Genomic DNA, 24,299 nt, shown 5'->3' with positions numbered 1-24,299 from the left:
TCGATGTGTTAGGTTATTGAGTATACTATGTCGCCATCACTCGACTTTTTGAAAATATTTCGCTTCAGCATGATACCCATTATCCTCAATTCTCTGCATATCATATTATGTATAAATTCGTATTCGGACACCTACCCCCTGGACATCCACCCCCGTATAACCACCCCAGTCAACTACCCCTAGGAAAACTACTCCTAGGACACCTACCCCTAGGATAGTTGTCCGGGGGTAGTTGTCCTAGAGGATGGTTGTCGTAGGGGTAGTTGTCTGGGGGTAGTTGTCCTAGGGGGTAGTTGTCCGAGGGTAGTTGTTCGGGGTAGATGTCCTAGGGGTAGTTGTCCCGGGGGGGGGGGGTAGTCGTCCTAGAGGGTGGTAGCCCTAGGGGGTAATTGTCCTAGGGGGTAGTAGAATGGGGTGGTTATCCGGGGGTGGATGTCCAGGGGGTAAATGTCCTAGAACTATATCAGTTATGAATTACACCAACCCACCTATGATAGGGATGGGTTGGTGATATTCAACATCGAAGGAAAACCATATAAATGTCGGGGCAAGAATGGTCCTATCTTTAACGGTAGAGGCATCACATTATAAAAAGGACAACTCCCAACTCCCAACTAAGTAATCATTTTCATTTGCCTTCACACTTACGATTCTGACTTATGTACTATTATAATATGGAAGTTATTAATTTGTAAAACGCCGATGAATGTATTTTGTTATTTCCTTGTTGACATGAAGAATCAATAAAAGAATTTTTTAAAAGTAAGTAATCTCTTTTGCATATCAATGTTTGCTTTTTTATTTTGTCACTCCCAACATACAAATCTTATCTGTTTTCATGAATAAAAAAATCATTGAAAACGATCTTCTTACAGCCTTTAAAAACACACACACAAGAACAGAATAAAACGTTTATAACGAAGATTATCCAATCAATCATGTTTTACAAGGTAATGATATCAACTAAGAAGCAGAGCGCACAGAATGATTGTAAGATTCGCAGAATGAGACATTGACAAACGACGTATAATACATCGAAACATATCGCAAAGGAATAAGGATAAAAAGAATCCGCCAGAGACACAAATACAGAAAGAAAGAGGGAGGTAGGGAAGGAGAGAGAGAGAGAGAGAGAGAGAGAGAGAGAGAGAGGTAGGGAGGGAGGGAGGGAGAGAGGGAAAGAAAGAGAGAGAGAGAGAGAGAGAGAGAGAGACAGACCTATAGAGTCATGTCACACTATGAGTGAGCTAATAATCCTTTAACCAAGACTTAATGTTATAGAGACAGGCGTCATTTATAATAGTAATTCATTTAATTAAATGTAACTTAAACAAACACATTGATCAAAATTCTTTTACAATGTCAGTCTCTACGCCTTAGTTTATGTTTACATATCACACAACTCTATGGAAAGCCAATTTTAAACATCAGTACCTGATCTCAATATTGTATCAACAACTTCACAATACTCAATATCAATTTCAGATAATTCTTAATTGGAATACTTAAAGTCGTTTTAATATTTGCACGTTTCAAAAGATGGCGAACAAGGCTTTTGTAATTGCCTGAGAGTGATATTTTTAAAAATATTTGCAATCTTGTTATTTGTACAAAATTATGAACACAGCAGCGTTATATAACTAAACAAAAACACGCACTAGACATGGGGAAACACTTCATGCTAATTTCGGCTCGGCGAGGACGTCATACTGGATAATCTTGTGCAGGATATCCACTGCAGCATCTCTATTACCTGCAAAGACATATTGTATAACGATTTTGATGTTTGCTTTCAAATCATTTTTAACATTATAATCGTCATCATCATCATCATCATCATCATCATCATCATTATCCTAATTTTCTTAATAATAACGTTTCATTGATTTCATTTTAATTAAAAAGTATAAAGACATTAACAAAAAAACATAATACAATAATAAAATATATTGATCATACAAAAGGATCACGGAAAAATAAACAAAAATATCCATAAAAAATTCAAAGGACACCCTCCCAATTCTATATTTTCATCATAACCATCTTCATCGTCACCATTGTCACTATCATCATCATGAAATTTAAAATCCTTTGTCCTGACATGCGGTTTCCACAGTATGAATCGTACCACTCTCCGAAGTAGTGCAAATGAACATCGTGTCTGTTTCTCTCTTTCTCAGCAATCTGTCTCTCTCTCTTTCCCCCCCTCTCTCTCTCTCTCTCTCTCTCTCACTCTTTCTCTCCCTCTCTCTCTCTCCCTCTCCCCTCTCACTCACACTCTCTCTCCGTCCTCGCTCCCATCTCGCTCTCGCTCTCTTTCTTTTTCGCCCTTTCCTTTCTCTTCGCGTATCTCTCCTTCTCAATGCTCTCTCTCCTCCCTCTCTGTCTACAACCCTGTCTTTTGATGAAGAAGACATGTTAAGAATGTTGTCACCGAAATATTTTTGAACGAGGTAAAACTTACCTGTAAATAGCGCAGATGCTAATTCTTGTTCCAGCTTTACGATGGTTTCTGCGAAGAGGAGATCATAATAATAATAACAATAATGATAATAATAATGATAATGATAATAATTATAATTATAATAATAAAAATGATAATAATGATGATAATTATATGATAATAATAATAGTCATAATAATAATACTAATACTAATACTAATACCAATATTACTAATCCTACTACGTCTATTACTACTACTACTACTAATAATAATAATGATGACGATGTTTAATAATAATAATAATAATAATAATAATGATAATAATATTAATAATAACAATTATAAATTAATAATGATAACTACTCTTACTACTTCTTCTTACAGTACTAATGTAGTTACTGTAGTATTTCAAACTTGGAATGACAACGGAACGAAATCCCCCATGTAAACCGCATTTGATCGTGTAAGCATATTCTACTACTACTACTACTGCTACTAATAATATTACTACTACTACTACTACTAATCCCACTACTACCACTACTACCGCTAATACCACTATTACCACTACCACTACTACTTCTACTACCACCACTACCACCACTACTACTACTACTACTACTACTACTACTACCACCACTACTACTACTACTACTACTACTACTACTACTACTACTACAACAACTACTACCACTACTACCTCTACTACTACTACTACTACCACTCCTACGAACCATAGCTACATTTACATTGCGTACATACCCACCCCAAGGGATGCTCAAGGCACATAAGCAGTACTATTTTTTATTACCTTGGCTTTAACCGAGCTCATTGTGTTTCAATTTACGAGCTTCTCATGAAATATTAAGATCTATTACATAGTTATCACAACGTTTAAGAATATGCTCACACGATAAAATGCGGTTTCCATGGGGAAATTCGTTCCGTTGTCATTCCAAGTTTGAAATTAGTGCAATAACTTGCAGATACAGAATATCAAAACAGTTTGATATAAAGGCAAAATTCATATCAAGTCAATATCCTCTGCCAGTCATTACAATTATCATTTTGTTTGCCTTATTTTCTTTCCTTCGAAGCTATTCGATACCTACCAATGTCAGGAATGGATATTTTCCCAAGACATACAATGATTTCCTTTGCGGCTTCAGATGACGTACCACCATTCTCCATCATATTACTGTAAAGAAAGAATACAATAAATCAAAAAAAGTACAGATAATTTAGCCAAATTGATATACATTTGGGAAAGTGAGTCTACTTTAATAGGGAAACATGGAGTTAACAATGTACACTGTTGCTCATAAAGTTGGAATATTTTTGTTTACCCCAATTTATGGAATTATTTTGACAATGATTTATTCCTAATAGATCTAGACAATAGCATACATTCTCAGATTTTATTGAATAATAATTTGCCAGTGTTTGTTTTGCATGAATGCTAAAGCATGTGTATGCTACTATGCTTATCAACTAGGGGACCTACGCCCTTAAGTCATAAATGACAGTAATGAGGATTAATGCCCCACAAAAGGGCACTAATATAGCACAGCGACACAGTTTTGATCCTGGGGCCTCACAGTGACGAGGCCATTGCTTTGCCACTGAACCATGACTGTACGCAGCGGGGGCTATAGGGTAGGGGACAGTTCCCACAAATAAAAAAATAAAAAAGAAAATGCAATAAATGTTTAATAATTCATTGAATTTTCCCCCGGTCCCCAACACAAACAAATCTTCTGTGTGCCCATGCCTTGAGCCATGATGCATGGCCGTACAGAGGAATTTTTTTATGTTGGGGACCGGGGTAAAATGCAATGAATTATTGATAACTCTTATGTTCAAGTTTCATGGAACAGGAATGTATACTTACAAAATTATGATAAAAATTCAAAATCTCAACCTGAACCCACAACATAGTCTAAGTTTGTTGACCGGAAATGACATTTGCCCTTGACTTAGTGACCTACTTAGTCTACCCACATGGTCGGGGGTACTTGATGACCGTTTAGTATAAGTTTCATTGAATAATAAGTTATACTTTCAACATTATATTAACAAATCAAAAACTTAACCTCAGGTTAAGTTTATGTTAATATGCCACAACATAGTCTAAGTTTGTTGACCTTAAATGAACTTTGATCTCGACTTTGTGACCTGAAATTCTTCTCACATGATTAGGGGTACTTGATAACCCTTTAGTCCAAGTTTCATTGAATAAGAACTTATCCTTTCCAGATTAAATTAACAATTCGTTAAGTTTATGGTCACAGGAAAAGCGGCGCCTAGTCTCGCTTTTTGCTACGCAGGTGAGACAATAAAACTATTTTTGGAAAAGTACAATTTTATCGAATGTCTTCCTTTGCTTTCTTTCAGAATATGTATATTGACCGTGTTTACGCACTCGTCAATTCAATAAAACTAAACTTTTTAAACTGCAAGTACCAAATCATAGTTTGGAACTCATATTACCTGCCGATTTCTACACAGCTGACAGCATCATCGGTTCCTGAAGCACTAGCAAACTTTGGAGCCGAATCGGGATTTTCTTTAGGCGAGTCTTCGACCGAACGCTAAAAGAAAGACATTACAAATAGAAAGAAAAAAAAAGAATAATGTAATGTAACCCTCTTTGTAAATACATTTACAATTTCTACTGCTTAGTTCGAGTTATTCTTGAACATTTCTCCCCATTTCGAGGCCCTTCTACATCTGCACTTTTGACGGCATCCATTTTACTTCTTCGACATTATAATAACAGTGTAATAACATTATAACAAAACCGGATCACTTAAGTAGCATTCAATCTTTTCTTGGCCCTGCAACATAAAAGTCGACTAACAATCTTATTGTAAAAAATATTGTACATCTGATCTTGCTGCAATTAATTGAATCTTAAGTAAGTAATAATAGTAATAATGATTTAATATTTTTATAGCACAAATATCCACCACACAAGTTGCTCAAAGCGTTCCAATATTACCCTGGCTCTGTTAGGCTACCATTTCGGTTTCGGTGCTCACACCATTCAACAATTAATTCCTAACAGGACTACCCATCTAACACCTGGGTGGAGCGTGGTAAATGTCGATTAATATCTCGCAATGCATAGTTTGCATATTTACTATGAAATAAATCGTAACTTACTATGTGTTGTAAATCTACGATTGATTGGTGAAGATACGATTAATTCGAACAAGATACGATAAATTATAACTCTTTGTGACACCGGGCCTAGCCCTCTCCAAATGCTTCCAGAAACAAAGTTAATCGTGAAATGGATTTACCATGTCCTTATTCGGCAACAGTAATCGGTTCACTATTGAGATCTTTCTTTACAATGCTCAAAGAGACTTATATACATTGAGTTATTTTGAGTTATGCAAAAAGGGAATGTTTCGCGCAGTCAGGTCCACGTTCTAACCGACTCTGGATTTAAATTCGAACTAAAGTCAATTTTGAAATTTCGAAATTTAGGCTAGGTTCTCTGATTTTTTCCCTTTGTTTTTGAGTTAGTCACTGCGCCGAGCTCGCTTTAATGGTTTACACTCATTTGGTAAGATCAATTGTTTAAACATTTGCAATGGAACACTGCCACCATTTATTTTCTTCTTACAAAGAATCTGAGAGCAGATCCAGGATTTTGTAAAAGAAGGGGCACTATAATCTGACAAACCAACCAAGGAAACAAGAAGGAAAAAAAAAAAAAAAATTAATAATAATAGTCATTTCTATAGCGCCGTCTATCTAGAAATTCTATTCCGAGGCGCATTATTATTACCCCGGCTTTAGCCTAGCTGCCTTTACAGAGCTCCAGCTCCAGCATTTCAATTTCAAGGAATTAATTCCTGCCAGGTACCCATTTACATTAACATCACCTGGGTTGAGTGTGGCAAATGTAGATCAATGTCTTGCCAAAGGACATTAGTGCCGCAGCGGGAGCCGAACCGCGTACCTTGTGACACCTCTACGGGGAGGGGATATGCACATTCCTGGGGTTGTGTCGTAAAGCTTTGCCATTTGGGTTTCAAAGAAGGAGGAGGGGGAGGGGGGACACGGATTTGTTGGGCCCCTAACCATCCACCAGTGGTTCATTGGTTGATATTTGGTAAAAAATATACAAGGAAGATATTACGTAACATGTTACTAGTGACAAAATGTATTCATTCTCTAATATTGTAATAATTCAACCCCGGTAAAATCAAGTTAATACATCATAACTCCTGAACCTCATGATATCTATGGAATTTACTTCCTGACTTTGTCAAACACACACACACACACCCATAAGCACACCCACAAGCACACCCTCACGCACACGAAACACACACACACACACACACACACACACACACGCACGCATTCACGCACGCACAGACATACGGCCTCAAACCATCCAAAATCAAGGAATAGTCAATTTAGCGTCGGTTTCTCAAACTTAGAAAACCTTTTCTACGGTAGATTTTCCCACTCTCTGAGTCGAGCGGCACGCAACCTTGCTTTCCCCGTCACCATAGCGACGGTAAAAACATCACTCTCATATTACTCACAAAAAGTACCTCTTTGGTAGTGTTACAATAAACAGAAAATCGCTAAAAATTCAAGTTTAAATAAATCATCATCAACCTGAGCTTCCTCTTAAAAGCTATACACTCATTACGGTTCATTTGTACTTTTTTAAAATTTATAATCGTTATCAAAAATGACCAACGAGAAAACGTGGAAACAACACGATCCGATTTACTCAATCAATCTGAAGTCCTCATCTATTAGTGCATTGCCCTTATGTACGAAGATTAGGTTGGTATTCGCAGGGTTTCTGAGCACAGGAATATCCACCATGCTCTCTCTCTCTTCAATATTTTGTTCTTCTTTTCTGAGCATCAGGTGCCCTTATTAACCCTTTTCGTATATTCTCTTTAAGTAGTCTATAAACTGCATCTCACCAATCAAGAAAGTAAAGAAAAACACACTTTCAATCGATCGTCCAACTTCTCATAAAAAAATCGTCAAACTGCAATGGAGCTGTTAAAATATTTTTGGACAAACTTACAAAATTTTTCAATTCATATAAAAGCGACCTTATAAATTTGTAAGTGTCTTCTTCTTTCTTTTTTCTTTTTTTTGGGGGGTGACGTTTCAACCTTTTGTATATTGTATTATTGTAAATTAAGGACTTGACAATGGAGAATACAGGAGGGAAAAGAGGAGACTATTCAGTCATATGACAAAATATTTGTTTAAATTGTCCTTTAAATCTACCCCTGATCACATTTTAAAAACAATTTCCAACATTTTCAAATTATATTTCCCCCCCCCCCCACTCAGAAGAGTATTTATCCGTTCGCTTGCGTTTTTTCGTCATGAAAGAATAAGGGAGCCCTACATTCTATGCAGTACCCCTCCCAAATCTCTTTTAATATGTTCTATTTTGTTTGTTATAGCGCTTAGAGACTTCGGTGGTAAGCGCTTTATTAGTAACGTTTTTATTATTAATGCTTATAAAGCCCACTCTGCTCTATGGTGTATTTAGAATGATGGAAAACTACACGAATCTAAAATTTTGGTAAGTTCCATGCATTGCATACTATTCGGATTTAAATACGATAATAAATAACGGATGTTCATTGTTACACCCAACTGTTACCCAAAAAGTTATTTCGAAAAAAAATATTGGAATCCCTGTCGTTCATTGTTGTTGATGTTGTTTTCCTCCAATGGACTACTGTCATGAACTGACAATGACTGACAAAAATTCATTTGTTTTCCCTTAGTGGTGTTTCTAGTTGGAGTTGAAAGAAATACTGTCATTTTGTTCATAGATGTCGTACCAACTATTATAACACTCTATGCATCCATGTCGTTTTCACCAGGAGCGTAGACATGTAACTATGGTAACGTATCGTTGGTATGGTATTGACGCTGTTAACGACAGACTATTGGTTGTTTGAACGCACCAATCAGAATATTTCTATGCGACTATTCCTCTAGCAGCTCCTCTCTATTCACCTATAAGTATCAATATCATTCTGCAGTGATATTATAATCTATTGGCTTGGATATTATGGATGTTGGAGCTCAAAAGTTGTTATAATCTTCTTAACCAATGCTTTGTTCTTTTCAGATCAAGATCGATATTAGTTATTACGAGGTTTTTGTTGTCTTTTCTACCAAACTGGTGAGTAATGATTGACGAAATATTCGCCCTTTAAAGATGATTTATCCTCCATCATTATGCATATGACTATTAGGTAAAGCTTTGATAAATGGTGCTCTCATTCTTGTTCAAACAGATATAGTGCATTTTGTTGGACAACACATTATTCAGGTATTTTGTCAAAATCTGGTTAGATTCATGATTACCCTCACATTCGGCACTTTTAAAAAAAACCCTAGGATTTCAAAAATGTGAACCATTGAAATAGTATCATGTATTGCAAAGACTTATTAAAGGTGAAATTCAAAGAAAATCACAAATATGTCAACTAATGTATCACTAGAGACTGGTAAGCTAACAGATGGCCATTGTACATGTTTTAGGTCAACTATATATCGGGTGATTTATAAAAATACATATACAACCACCTCCATAGCAGCTGGGATATACGAGAGATTCGCCGGAAAAATAACGATGTTTTAATGAGGTCACTATATGGACCAACACTGCCCAAGCAGACGACATCCCATAAAGAATGAACATAATTGCAAAGCTATTATTTGTCAAATTATAATGAGTTTAGTGTTTATAAATGTAATGGCATGTCAAACCATTCAAAAGGGGATATGACCCGATTCTGATATAAATACACAGGATACGGGTTAATTAACAATCAAAGAAACCAGACTTTCAAATTGAAAAAACCCCGGAATGATATTAAGGACGGCATTTGTTCCCTCTTGAAACGCCGAACATACCCCGGTGTGTGCAGCTGAATATACAATGGCGTCTTATTTTGTTTACAAGCGACAGATTTCTTAATTTTTTTATCGCTGCATTTGTCATCAAAATAAAACCAAGGGCGGGGTTTAGAGTGAGGCAATAGATTATACATTTAGCCTGACGGTAGTGAAGTAAGAGAAAGAACTCGAGAAAAGATGAAAACACAGGCACTGAAAATGTGTGAGATGTCATGGGACATCGTCTGCTTGTGCAAGTCATGTCCATACTGTGATCTCACATATTTCAGTAGCGTTCGGAGAGCTCCTCAGGTGCTATGCCGGGGCTGTATTTAAGCGTTTTGTAATTTATAATAATCATTACTTCGAATGTTTCCAAGCATTGAATTTTGATAAACTTTTTAAATCAAAGTTTCAACTTTGCAATAATGAAAAAAAGTTAGTTTTTAAAATCAATGAATATCTACTTTAAGAATACATTCACAAAAGTCTAACAGAAATCTGAACTTGTATGATAAAATAACGATTATTGTTATCATCACTATCTTTCCTTTTTTAGCACTGAGCATGGAACAGAAGTATGTTTTGAAATGTACCTATGGCATCGTAATCTGCCTGTCCATTGGTAAATATTGCTTTTCACATTCATAAAGTAGGAAATTTTGTAATTCCTCTTGAGAAAGTGAAATGTTATTGCTTACTGTCATTCTCACACATTTTAGTGGCGAAATGGCATCAAAATTATATACAAATAGATTGACCTTTTTTTTCTCTCTATAGGCTTAGCTCCTTGGCTTAGTTTTATACTTTGCCTTCGGGACCATATCGTTTTCATCAAAAAACAAAACACGTTAACCTGCTTTTAATCCCCACATACTCATTAGTCATTGTATTTCCTATCCTTTCTTGCCAATTCCTCCTCTCCCGCCCATCCCTGCCCTCCCTTATATCCTCCCATTAACTTTCTGTTCCACTCCTCTTCCACTTAAAGATAAACTTGAGTACTGGTAATGCGATTGCATTGTGAAAGAAAAGGTGCGGAATGGATCAGAAAAGTTGATCATATAGCATGTAAGTAATGGTGTGTAATGCAAGGTTCTAGAGTCATCAAAATCATCATAAATTTGGCAGAGTCTTGGTAAAGTAACAATCACTTACACAGATAGATGTATATGGGACAACACACATGGTGTCGGGGCTAGTACTACCCTGATTTCCTTATCTTTCTATGCTCATTACTCAGCCAGTATACATTTTCTTCCAAAATTGTTTGGCACATGACATTTATTTGTAATCTTGAACATTCAGTGTAAGTTTCGTTAGATTCTGTGAGAATTCATTTTCTTTTTTTACCAGAACTCAAGTTTATCTTTAATTGTCATGTCTCACGTCACACGTGTGTTACTGCAGATTTGGATGGGGTTGTAAAGATCCTCCTTAAAAATGCCAATTTCCCCTCCATTTCCCTCTGCCTCAATATTTTTTCTATTCCTCTATCTTGTTAAAGGGGTTCCTTAGTTGCTCTGTAATAGAAGATCAAGATAATGCCCTTGATTATGAATATTATTTGGTTGATTATGAATATTATTTGGTTGATTATTGAATTTAATGTATTCACCACTTTCATAAAAACATGCAAAGTCAAAGAATACAATAATATATATTTCTTACTAACATAGATAAGCCAAATAAATAGAAAATACACTGAGAGCAAATTATTGAATTTTGAATAATCAGTTTTATGCCTTTTCCATACTATATAATCTACCTAAAAGTGAAATCTCTCAATATAAGGTGTAGAAATCGATACTTTATGCCATGTAGGAGTTGGTCTCGAACATCAGATCTTCGTCATGTTAGTAGATAAAATGAAATAAATAAAGAAAACAAAATTTCATGAGAAAAGTGATTGGAAAAGAATACGCGAAAGATTATGACCTAACGGAGAAATGATACTGGATCTATACGAATTAGGTCATCACATGGGTAATATCTAGGATAGTCTTATGAAGAGGGAAAAGAAACATATGCAACCATGGTAACTACTCTGCTTGTATGTCTTCCCCACAGCCCCACTAGTGTCGTCGGATGCAAGCATGAATGAGACAAAGACTTGTTGTACGGACATATTCGGCCTGAATTACACCTTACCAATGTTCTTTGAGTGTCAGAAGAAAGGACATCCCAATGGCAGTACGGTACAAACCATCCCAAAGCTTATCCCTAATTCATTCAAAGAAGGCGGTTGCCCCAGAAGGGAGAGTAAACTTGGTGTTCCTCCTGGACTTCGAGTCTGCAGATTCCCGGGTGATTATTTTTCCTCTCTGTGGCTTTTTCTAAAATCCTTTGCAGAGCTTGCCTTCTTTTGTTTGGACTTTAAGAAAATGTGTATCTAGGAATAGACTAGGATTACAATTAGTAAATTTTACAACTATTTTTTTTCTTATTCAAGAAACCCGGGGAATTCTAATTAAAGGGATGCTGTTTTTTCTTTATTAATGTACATTTTTATTGAATATGTTTGCAGATTGCGACATGAATCCATGTGAAAACGGCTGGTGTGAAGAGACTATGACCGGATATAGATGTCACTGCCCTATCGGATTTCAAGGAAAACAATGCCATGAACGTAAGAACAAAGATAACAAATTGCATTTCATATCTTTAGGGTATAATGAAACCATCAATCACAATTCAGTTACCACTATATAGAGACAAGTAGTTAACTTTTTTTCTTCAGTTCTTTTGGCAATCGTGCACTTTATGACAAAACTACGATTGGATGTTTGTATAAAATGAACTTCGGATTAGACTTGGAATTTCAAAAATATAGATTGGCCGATCTCGAAATGCTATAGACTCAAATCTTGGAAATCACCACCCGTTGTCGGCCGTGGGTGGTCGTCGGTCTTAAGGGTATGATGATGCAAGGTGAAATGTTTGAAAATTTATATCAAGATCCCCCACCCACTTTCCTGTTTATTTTATTCATTTCACAAATGTTTTCTACCAATCTTTAAACTAGTTGACACAAATCAGCCCGCAACGACCAAGGGAATTGTTGTTACCTGTGTGAAGGATATCACAGTAACCGTTGAGCTTGGTACCCCGAATAAGTCGGTAGAGTTCACCCCACCATCGGCTGTCAATACAGAAGGAACTGTCGTCCTGGTCTCTCAGAACTATAAATCGGGTGATGATTTCCCAGTCGGGTCAACTCTCGTTGAGTACATCTTTGCTGATGAGAGCGGAAACCAAGCATCTCCTTGTACCTTCAACGTCAACGTAAATACTGGTATAAAGGAGAGCATGTTTTGCAATTTGGCATTTTCACCTACTTTATTCATGATATTGTGTAAAGCAAGATACTTGGTCTTAATGAGCACGCTCTTTTAAACTTTAATTTGAGAAAGATGGAGAGATGTTCGGGTCGATACAAACGAAATACCAATGAAATTGATGATTCATCAACTAAATCATTCGAAAGGTTCAAATGAAATGCTCAATCACTTTTGAGTCAGTTTGTCTGAGGATGAACCTATTACGGATGGACATTTCAACGATTCAACGGGATTCTTTCTTTGATCCAAAGATAGTCACCGCCAACTGATTATGTGCATCTTAATGAGAACATTCAGCTGTTTTTAACAATAACGACTGCGTAAGCATTTTCAGTCATTGACAAAGGAGCAGTTTCCCTCTTAGGTTTTGTTTGGATGGTGTGCTCTGTGTGAGTGTGTCTTAAATAAAAACATCCCCAATGGGGAGCAGCAAAGTTGAAAAGCAGACGATTTTGGAGATATGAAATTTATTATTACTGATTTGCACACTTTTGCACGCACCAATGACCTTATACAACAATTAGAAGGTCATGATCTTTATAAGCCCTGTGCGTTGTAATTCTAGAATATTATGAGGAAATTGGGGAAAACGGGATTTTAAATCACAAACCATCCAAACAAAACCTATCTGGTAATATCAACATGTTTTTCGAAAATAGAACACAGTCCACGGAACAACAATTTCCAATTATTAACCAGAACTGCACATAGATTTCCCATGATTTAAGCGATTTATTATCTTCTGCGCATGAAGATTAACATGTTTAAAATCACTATCTTGATTCTGTCCCGGCTTATTGGCGGTGACCATCATGAGATCAAAGTGAAGATACATGTACGGAATGTTATTGAGACGACATTGACGTAGACAATCACAATTAATTCGTTAAGAAACGATGAATGTCCATTCGTAATAGGTCCATGGTCTGAGCCCATGATGGTTTGACCGGATAACATACCATAAGACACAAAACTACATTCTTATTATGTCTTCATATCACAGTCGATACCACCCCTCCAGTGATACAATCCTGCCCTTCTAACCAGACATTCTCGGTTCTCAAAACCACCACACCAATCGCTTGGACACCACCAACAGCCAGTGATGCGTCTGGAATTGCATTCATCGTCGCTAACTATGAACCTGGGGTTAATGTCCTCGTGAATAGCTCCATCGACGTCTTTTACACTGTGATCGACAACAATGGCCTTGTAAACACAACTTGTTCTTTTAACATCGCCCTTGTATCTGTAGGTATGTCGTGTGATTTTTGTTTGATAGTACTGCAAAGATTTTTGTGTATAGCCTACAAGTCCATATTACCTGAATTCTATGCTCATAGAATTTTAGTAAAAACGAAGTTGATGCTACTTTGATAGCCATCTGTCACTGTTTCACTCAGTTCAATGATGAGTCGAGGTAACGCTTTCGTAGCACCCATACTTTCGCAAATTCAACATAAGGCATTTCCAATTGCCTTGTGCGCCACGGACGGTAGTAAAATGTGCAAACATGACAATGACGTATTATGTAATCGAAACATGACTCACGAGGAATGTACAATAGGATTTTAAAATTGCGTTTGAGTTAATTATTTTCTTAAGTAATTGCGTTAATGTTTTTTGGTGTCATGTCATTAAATCAAAGCCTTGAAAGCCAAAGACCCTTGAACACGTACTATCGCCACCAAAGTGATTACAGTTTTCTCCTCAACTCGTTAACTTGATACTGTATTGAACAATGTCGCCAGGCTAAATAAAAGGCTTAAACATTTTTTACATTATTGTCAAGCTCCTTGGTGCAGAGTGTATCAAATTTATTTCCTGTCGTAAATTTCAAATTAGAACATTAACAACTAAATCTAAATGCCTTCTTACCCTCCGACGAATGTGATTCCATATCTATAGGTATAATGAAACATCTGATAGCATAATTACTTCACATTTAAATTGTATCGATACGAATAATATGTAAGTACTGTCATACCACTGCTAAGGTATCACTAGACAATCAAAAATATGGCCGCTGTAGACAGGTGGCCTTCCTAAACAGATACAGAAGTGACCACAATAAAATATTATTGTGACTATATACTCAATTAACTATCGTCAAAGACATCTCTTTCTTGAAATCAATTCCGTCAAAATACCATTTGATCTCGATTACCGAAATGCTTTCAATATTCATTGGTTCTTCAGAGACGGAATGGGAATGCACGTCTTCGAAATGCTACCGCTTTGATGGAAGGACGCTGAAGTGGCAGGACGCTCATGACTTCTGCCCGACCCTTGGACCGATAACCACGGTGGCAGGAGAGAGGACACCAACCCTCCTATTTGCAGGTACAGAAGAAGGGTCCCAGCTCGCCATACTCAAAGCCCTATTCAGGAGCGTATACGTACCTGTTGTATGGATCAACTGTAATGAAATGGAAACCGAAGGATTGTATATGTGCGACGTGGGTGGTACGGAAGCTGTGCAGATTAATTCAACCAGTAAGAGTAAGTTTAATCGCGCACGTGTCGCGTAGTCCAATATACATCTTTCTGTGTACAGTGCTTGTAATTTACCCCAGACTAGGCCAAATTTCTTATCATTTTGATGATTCCAGAACCTTGCAGTACACACCAAAATGCTAAATGGTCAACCCCTTCTGATCGATTCCACAACGTTTCTTTCACAATGCAATCGCATGACCAGAACTGACCTTTACCTTTAAGTGTTATTTTGAACTGGAATTTGTATTATTCAATTTTTTTTTTTTTTTTTTAAATTGGAGATCAATACATGAAACGGAGGGGTGCCTTCATAACGTCGTGTGATTTTTGTGTATTCTAAAGATCTTGCACCTCTGCTCTACAAACCGAAAACTATCAGAACCACCCATTCAAAGCACAACTGAAAACGTATCTGCGTGGTGCTGTCCCATGGTGCCGGCTAAGCCTATAACGGGCCCATATCGTTCGATTTCAATGACAATTAAGTGGTGAAAATCTCTCTGGCCGCAAAGATTTGATTTTAAATTTTTCCACCGTGTCCTCAACGTTTCCATTCCGTCTCCATACCGGGTCCTTAACGCTTACAACGTCTTCATACCTATAGTGTCACCGTGTTGGTCGTTCCCTTTCCGGTTCTTCGCCGGGTCACTCACCGGGTGGGTACCGGCCGCTTACGGGCCGGAACGGAACGCACCCATACCGTCGGCTAAACGTTCGCTCAGCCTTGAAGACGTCACACCGTGTATAGAATCTGGGCATTCTCCCGGCCGATCACACTTTAGTTCTCGAGTTCACGGATGTATCGCTCTTCTCAAAATTCTTCATAATTTCTCAAAATGCCTACACAATGGGAGGAAAGCAGCTGGCAGCTAAGGGAGGGGTAAAGATAGGAAGCTTCACGATCTGCAGGAAACAACAGAGGAAGCATGTGGCAAAATATGGAGTCACGGTGTCTTGCAGGTTCGATCTGAACGGGCGCAATGTAAAATACACGGCAACAGGCCGGATATAGAGACGTTATGAGGACGGTGGAACGTTAGGGGATGATTAGGTTGTTAAAAGAGCGGTTGAACGTTAATTGACCGGCGAGCTAGGCTGGTATGTAGCCGGTATGAGGCGGTGGCTCAACGTTGAGCGATCGGTGAGAGCCCGGCGAGAACCCGACCGGAACGAGGCCGGTATGAACACGAAAACAAGTTACCCGTTTGACAAAATATGACACGGCGTCACTGCCCCACGAACGGGTCCATACCGCCCTCGTACAAGCCCACCGTCCTGTACCGCCCTCTTACCGCCCTCATACCAGGTTCTCGTCGTATAGGTACAAGTGGTGGCACAAGCCTGGTATCCCCGGGTCTCACCGGCCACTAACGGGCCCCACATGCAGTGTTCACCGACCGTTTAACGCCCTGCCGTGTGCCCTCACCGTGTTCCATCGTCCGCACGATATTTACCACACGGTAGGCTTAGCTGCCGCTAATATCGGACAGCTCCTTAAAGTTTACTGTCTTTACCTATGAATTAACTGCAAATCTATTTTCATTGAACTTACATTGCATTGCATATCCTGTTTATCCACGGTGTCGTACTTTATCGATTGTTCCGAATGACTGCGTTTTATAAGTGTATGTATAGTATTACATGTATTATTAATAACCTCATTGGGAGTAGAACGCATAATACTATAATAAATTATTTCTCCCCTTTTAGATTGGGAAAGCGGTTACCCAAGCGGCAACGGAAATGAAAAATGTGTATTAATGACTGAACAATACAAATGGCGTGGAAGTGGCTGTAATCATGATCTCCTCTCAATCTGTCAGATCGTCTTATAAAGGACCGTCGGTGTTTTCCAGTCACGAAAAATATTTAGGCAAATAATGCACTGATTGCACCAGACTGAAAGAACGAGTACAAGAGACAGGGAAAGACGTGTAAAATATATACAAACATCAAATTTGTATTAAAGATTTTGCTTTATCTTTATTTTCATTCCTTTTTTTTCTTCTCGAATTTATTGGCATTATAATTATTTTTTATTTGTTTTAGCATTTAAGCGTTTTTTCAGTCTAAATTTACACTCGAATCCACTGCTCGAATCTATTGTGCTTCAATTTCATTTTAAAATGAAATATTACGTTATGCTTTGTTTATATCCACCTTATGAAATCTGTATAATATAGGTCTTTTTAATTGTCATTAATACATTCTGATATTTCGTTTACATTAAAGAAGTTACACTTTATCACATATTCAATAGGCACACTATAATTTAAATGCTCAAGAGTAGATCATGTCAAAATGTAAATGTAAAATTATTTTATATTGATCGATTCATACTATCTTGTAGTTTTACTGATTTAAATTTTTTTTAAATATACTTTTCAGTTTTATATCTGTAACATCAGAATTTTTAAATGATTAATTTCTTCCCAGAAATATCATATTTTCACCATATTTCTTATAATATGAAATTCACTTCCCACAATATGTTTTCTTTTGTTGAAAAAGTGCCAATTATGCTAATATGGCAGTTTTTCAGTCTCATGATTTTGTATTTTCCTTTCTCGAATATTGAATTATGTGTACACACTCGAAAGTGAGAATTTTATTTTCTTCCTGTATAATCGTAAAAGCTTCATATATTATTACCAAACAAACAAAATATGCGATTTAGTTCGTAATAAAGCTTTATGTGATGTAATATTATTTCAAGCTCGATTATGTATTGCATGGAAATAGTTAGTTTTAGATAGATTTTACACATAACAAGTTGTGATTGGTCCACAGCGCGTCACATATATTGATTGCGAATATCGTAATTGGCATATTTCACTTCTGGTCATTTTAGATGTTATATTGTCCACTTGGTGATATGGGTATGGGTGGTATTCCGGTAGCGCGTACTATTAAGTTAGCGCGTACTAAGTTAGTCCACACTTTTATGGCGTGCCTGTTGCCAATTCATTTACCCTGTACAGAATATTTTAAAATCTTTAATGAAAAGTGTCCACAAAATTAATTTTTGCAATGAAATGGGAAGTAAATGTTAATGTGAGTATGAACTGAATTTCAACAAAGTCTTTGGTAGATTATCTTTTTCATGAATATTGAAGTAGAGGAAGATGAAATCTAGCATTCCATAGAAGTGTGTACTAACATTCTTGTTTAGTCTAGACTTAATAAGTCCCGTCTTAACTTATGAGAATACCACCCTTTAGTGTTGCGTCATCCAAGCAACGCTGCGCGCAATAAAGCACAAACACATTTACCGTTTCCTTGTCGCGCGCCGGCCAATAACACACCCTCAACGCTGAACCGGTAACAGTAGTTCTTGCCTCTCAATAGAGACTTTTAGATGTGCATGTCAACATAGTTGGCTGCTACGTGTGACCAGCCACGTAGCCAAGCAACCGCGACCAACCAAGATCGGTTGAACTTTTTTAGATCCCTTTTTTTTTTACCTCGATCGATTACATGTATGTGCCCCCCCCCCCCCAAACATCAAACTATGGCTACGGGCCTGCGTGTGACGTCCTTTAAAGGCGCACGTCCCACGAAGCAGTCCACTATGTCGACGTGCACATCTAAAAGTCCCTATATCTGTACCATGATGGTTGTGTTGGGGACCGCGCGATGAGTGGAGACACCGTGCTTTTTAACGACCCCTTTTGATGAAGCATAAATGGTGAGTATGGCCCGCCTTGGTGGTATGCTGTTTTGTGTTTACACAGGGGGAAAAGGCGAGTCTAGTCCTGGTCTAGTTCTCGACCCTTTTTTTTTTACTTTTTTTTATTCGCCGACTATAAGCGTTAAGCCGAGTGATGGCGCGATCCTTTTTGACGGCGTCATCACTCGGCTTAACGGTTATAGTCGGCGAACTAGACTAGTCTAGTCTCGGCTCGCGGAGTTAGACTTGAGGGGTAACTCCCCAGGCCGCGGGTCCGTGTGTAAAAAGGCAATATAGTTTGCATTGTCAGTACAGCCTCGTGCATTATTTTTGACGCGAAAAGTGCGAATATTTTCATTCGTTGAACGATTAACGTTCTATTGAACTCATAAACATTTATTATTTGTATAATATTCAATACAATTTCATTTTCGATGACGTAACACCCATTTCATTTTCCAGGTGTCATTCGTACAAAGGCGTATTATGTTATTTTTCCGGCGAATCTCTCGTATATATATCCCAGCTGCTATGGAGGTGTTTGTATTTGTATTTTTATAAATCACCCGATATGTAGTTGACCTAAAACTTGTACGACGGCCATCTGTTAGCTTAATTACCAGTTTCTAGTGATACATAAGTTGACATATTTGTGATTTTCTTTGAATTTCACCTTTAAGGATCATTTCTTAATGTTTGTCATAATCTCTTGATAAACGCATTCGTGACCTAATAAAAACTGTAGGATTTTAAGCATGAAACTTCTCTTCTTCATCATTTTTTGCGTGGACTTAATATCGGATATGAATTTGTTGTACACACACACGTACGCACGCACACATACACACCTCCACGCACGCACGCACACGCACACACACACACACACACACACACGCACACACGCGTACACACGTACACACACACTCACACACCCACACACAAACGCACACACACACAAACACATTAAGACTTCGCATAGGCCTACTTTGTAGAGCGTGGGTACGCGTTGTTGCTGGTTGCTGACCAGATGACGGGCGATAGACGCACTGCCACTGCTGCTGCTTCCGAGACTGCCCGGCGGTGCTACGATGGTGAAGATGAAAGCCATGACCACGCTGCCGACCAGGAGAACGATGAGGAAGAGAGCGGTGGCGATCTCACATGGTTTCCGCTGGCTAAGGCTGGATAAGGAAACGAGGGAAAGATACAAGATGATGGAGGGATCAAACAAGATGATTCTGAAACTGCAGAACACCCCATTACACATCAGTAGGCCTACAGTGCATGGTTAGGGTTAGGGTGAAGGTGAGGGGTTAGGATTAGGATTAGGGGTAGAGTTCGTGTTTCACTTCTGTGGTGGAGGTATTCTTCAGTTGTTCCCAAAATCATATTCATATCTTGATCAGTTGATCATGTAATTCATATCTTCTCAGAACTGATCCATAATTATATGAGCATCATACAAGGCAAATAGACAGTGGATGTTTGCGTGTGCCTAGATTTCACACTGATTGTTATAAGTGTAGCCCAATTGTTTCTTCCATATTTGAATGGAATAAGCTAGATAATTCGTTGAGAACGGCTTCCTCTGTCAATTCATTTAAGAGATTGTTTAAACAAAGTTGTAATTTGTGAATGGCTCAGCCGAACATACACTATGTGCATGTTCTGTAATATTAACATGACTTATTCACATGACTGCGACTTAATTAATATTTTCCTATTGACATTACTGTTTACTAGGTTAATGATATATGTTTATTTTGCAAACGAGTATTATTTTTGTAACTGTTCTGTATAAATGTTATAAACGATGTAAATATGTTCATTCAGGGCTCCATGGAAGACCACTACTTGCTGGTGAATGGGCTACCCTGTCAAAAGAATAGAAATAAATAAATAAATAAATAAAGTTGTGGAAAGATATAAACCTAATTATCTATCGAGAATAGATCATTATGTCACGATAATTTCGTCACAAATATTAAACTCTACCCCTAATCCTAGGATAAGGATTAGGGGTAAGGTTCGTGTTTCACCTCTGTGGTGGAGGTATTCTTTAGTTGTTCCCGAAATTATATTTTGTCTAACTATATGTAAAGGGTATATTGCTGTGTATCATATAAACTGTTATTTACACTACCCAATTCAATTCAATTAAAAAATGTTTTTTATTAGAGCACAAACATGGTTCATACAACTACAATTTTACATGAAAGACAGCCATGGCTGGAATATTCATGTTTACATGTTATGCCCAATGAGATATATACATGTAAAAACCTAGCAATATAAAAATATGACTTAGACTCTGTAATTAAAAACCATAAACACATGGCACAAGTTATCAAAAATACAACAAAAACATGAGCTGTTATATTTCACAAATTTCCTATTGTGTCATAAAGTCAATCAGGCATGGTAAAAGGATTAAAATACTGAGGTACATTCAAGACAGCCGAGGGGGGAGGGGGGGGGGGGGGGGGGAGAAGACAAGCACTCAGTACACCTGCAATAACGATACAAGTATTGTATTTTTAAAAGTTTTTCAACTTTTGTTGAATATGTCAAATAAGAATGACAGTGAGCTTTTAAAAAAGAATTTTTGTTTTGAATTGAAAGTTGGAACAGATTTTTCTTTCCTCTGTTCAAGAAAATAATAGTGACAATTCAGTTTTGATATATGAAATTCATAATCTTCCCAGAACTGATCAATAAAGTTCTGAGAAGACATACACTTTATCTCTGGAGAATATATAAATATGTCACAATTATTTCGTGACAAAGGGTATGTAAGAAAAAAATATTCAAACATTTCTGGAAACGTTGTATTTTTGATAGGAGCTCATGAGACATACCCTTCTCATATATATATATATATATATATATATATATATATATAGTTTCCATTTTATTAGTATTTGGCCCTCTTAATTTTATACGTTCGGACTAATTTTGTCAAATGTAGTTTTGATCTGGTTATTATAATTATTTCTTTATTGCAACCAAAACTTAAGGTTGGATTTCAAATAAAAATAAAAGTACAAAAAGATTGATAACAATGTTGAACATAATTTACAAAAAACTGTAGAGCCTGATACAAAAAATATATGAATAACAATGTGCTACAATCAAATTATACACATTGTCAAATAAATTAACATAAGCTAATGAGTAAATTATTGCATAATAATTGTGTTTAACCTCAGGAGTAATAATATTAGGGTACGTATGTCTTTAAAATGAGCAGTTTATAAAGAAATTGATAATAATAATGGATGAAAAAGTAAAACGCAGGTTGCAAAAATTACATATACTGATTTCGAATCGACCTTATTTAATGTGAAGGGGTAATGTAATATTAATACCAGGTTTTGTTAAACTTGAAGAAAGGTCATTCTAACAAATGTTATGAGCAGTGGGGTAGAATTATTTCTCTCAAAATGCTTGTTGACTTTTGAGGTACATTTTTTATGGCGCTAGTTTTGTCAAGAAAAGGTAATGTGTATTTCCTTGTTTTTGCTTGTTATTCAAATACATGAGTTTGTATTTATTTCATTTTTGTGATGACAGAATGTCATATTTTAAAGCCATGTTCTATCTATACCTAATAATTATCAACTATGTGTTCTTAGGGACGTTGCGCTTTGAACATTTTTTGTTTATGCACTGTATATCTCGATGTAACCCACTGAATGTCATTACCTGTAAACAATTATTTACATGGTGAATAAATAAAACAAACTAACGAACAAATATACGTCCCGGGGTTAAGATGATTACTGAGGTATTCGGGCGGGGCGGGGAATGAAAAATGCGAGGACTAAGTCCACCGAGTTGCGGGAGGGGGTCGTATCATCTTTAGTTCGCATCCATGTTTGCCGCCCCCCTCCTTTTTCTCTTCATCTCTCGCCTTTCCTCTTTCAAATTCCCCCTTTTTAACCATCCGTACGTGTGGAATGATTGCACAACGATCAATGAGTGACAGGCATTAAAAAACACAGATATAAAAACATATATTGTCCAACCATTCTGAACTGTGACACAATAACAAAAGAAAAACGAAGTGATAGCTTTTGAATTAAGATTTTCGTAAATGAGAAAAAAAATATTATGAACAATACTATATGACTTTTGGCCGGAGAGATAAAGAATTATGAACTTTGAGTTCTAAATAATACAATACCATCAAGTCATCGATAATGATTTTATATGGTGTCCGTTCCGTAATGCTGTATGCAAGGCAAAATAACGAATATACCACTTAACCTCTCCGAATTAATCATTAACCCAATCTTATCAGAGCAATTAAACCATTTATGATCCTTAATGATCGTTTATGATCAACTAAGAAAATTATGTCACGTTTTCCCCCTTCTTTTTACCTCGTAGAAGCCATAAATGCAATGATATAACGTGGTCATAAGCATAGCCTCTGTATGTTATAAAACCTATTTTGTCCACTTACGAAGCTTGTCCATCTTTTTTCATTTTATTTAATTCGAATTTTCGTTACATTGTATTGTTTAAGTCTTGTTTGCTGTTATTAGTTGAAGATTAAAAGGCTACTGGATTAGGGCAAAATAAAAAAGTACAATACCAAGTATTTACAGCGAAAACACAAACCCTGCACTGAAATTTGAGGGCTTCAAAAAAGATCGATCTTAACGGGATGAAACAAAATAATTAAACAATAGTATGGTTTAGTATTTACGGCTTTGGAAAGATATAAAAGGCAAATGAAAGCTGATGAAGCTGTATGTAACATATATTAACGTCATTTTGTTTAAACTTAATACATGTAGTATATGACATCGCTACATCAAAAAAGTTTCGATATAAAGCGGGTGAACTTGAATACTACATAATACATGGAGGAATTATAATGATATTCGCTTTTTTATTAGGGTAGCTATCCTAGGTCGAGATGCAAACAAAACAAAGAGACAAATTGGGAAAAAGGGAGCTAGGGGAGAAAGGGAGCTAGAGCCTGAGAGATTTGAAAATCGAAGATATGGGAGAGGAATGAGGAGTAGGAGGAAGAGGAGAGAAAGAGAGTGAGAGGGGAGGGTAGAAGTTTAGAAAGATGATCTTTTATCTGTATTCAAATAGAGATGTAGCGAGAAAGTGAATATTAACAAATAAATCAGCAGCAAAACGAACCAGTTATAATCACACAACCGAACAGATGCCTGCGAAAAGGAACCTAAGAAGATTTACCTAAATAATTACGAAAAAAGAAAGAATGACATATAACTTACGTGTACTTGGCATCTGCCCATTCCTCTCCAATCTTCCTTCTGATATTAAAGCCCATCCTGACACCGTCTTGACCCTCTTCTAGCTTGCTATCAATACTTCCTAAACCCAACCAGATCTACTATCCTACCGCAAAGCGTCTTCTGTCCTATATCCTAAAAACCGATCTT

The 24,299-nt window shown here is 37.0% G+C and overlaps 2 protein-coding genes across 2 annotated transcripts; one reads left to right on the top strand and one right to left on the bottom strand.

The window, feature by feature from the left end:
* Positions 1–1,665: 1,665 nt before the first annotated feature.
* LOC105438058 lies at positions 1,666–24,299 on the bottom strand. Its single transcript, XM_030992268.1, has 6 exons — positions 24,132–24,299; positions 19,856–20,051; positions 4,936–5,036; positions 3,558–3,643; positions 2,465–2,512; positions 1,666–1,753 (listed from the first exon to the last, which is right to left on the bottom strand). The coding sequence occupies exons 1-6, from the start codon at positions 24,185–24,187 to the stop codon at positions 1,677–1,679; spliced, it is 564 nt and encodes a 187-aa protein (XP_030848128.1). The 5' UTR covers positions 24,188–24,299; the 3' UTR covers positions 1,666–1,676.
* On the top strand, positions 14,806–18,226 carry LOC105446548 (pulmonary surfactant-associated protein A-like). The gene is made up of 2 exons (XM_030992269.1): positions 14,806–15,203; positions 16,911–18,226. Exons 1-2 carry the CDS (start codon positions 14,873–14,875, stop codon positions 17,033–17,035), a joined length of 456 nt encoding a protein of 151 aa, XP_030848129.1. The 5' UTR covers positions 14,806–14,872; the 3' UTR covers positions 17,036–18,226.

Source organism: Strongylocentrotus purpuratus, unplaced genomic scaffold, assembly GCF_000002235.5.
Source record: "Strongylocentrotus purpuratus isolate Spur 01 unplaced genomic scaffold, Spur_5.0 spur5_scaffold_2, whole genome shotgun sequence".
NCBI lineage: Eukaryota > Metazoa > Echinodermata > Echinoidea > Camarodonta > Strongylocentrotidae > Strongylocentrotus > Strongylocentrotus purpuratus.
The sequence above is the reverse complement of the archived record's forward strand: the minus strand, read 5'-3'. Positions and strand labels throughout refer to the sequence as shown.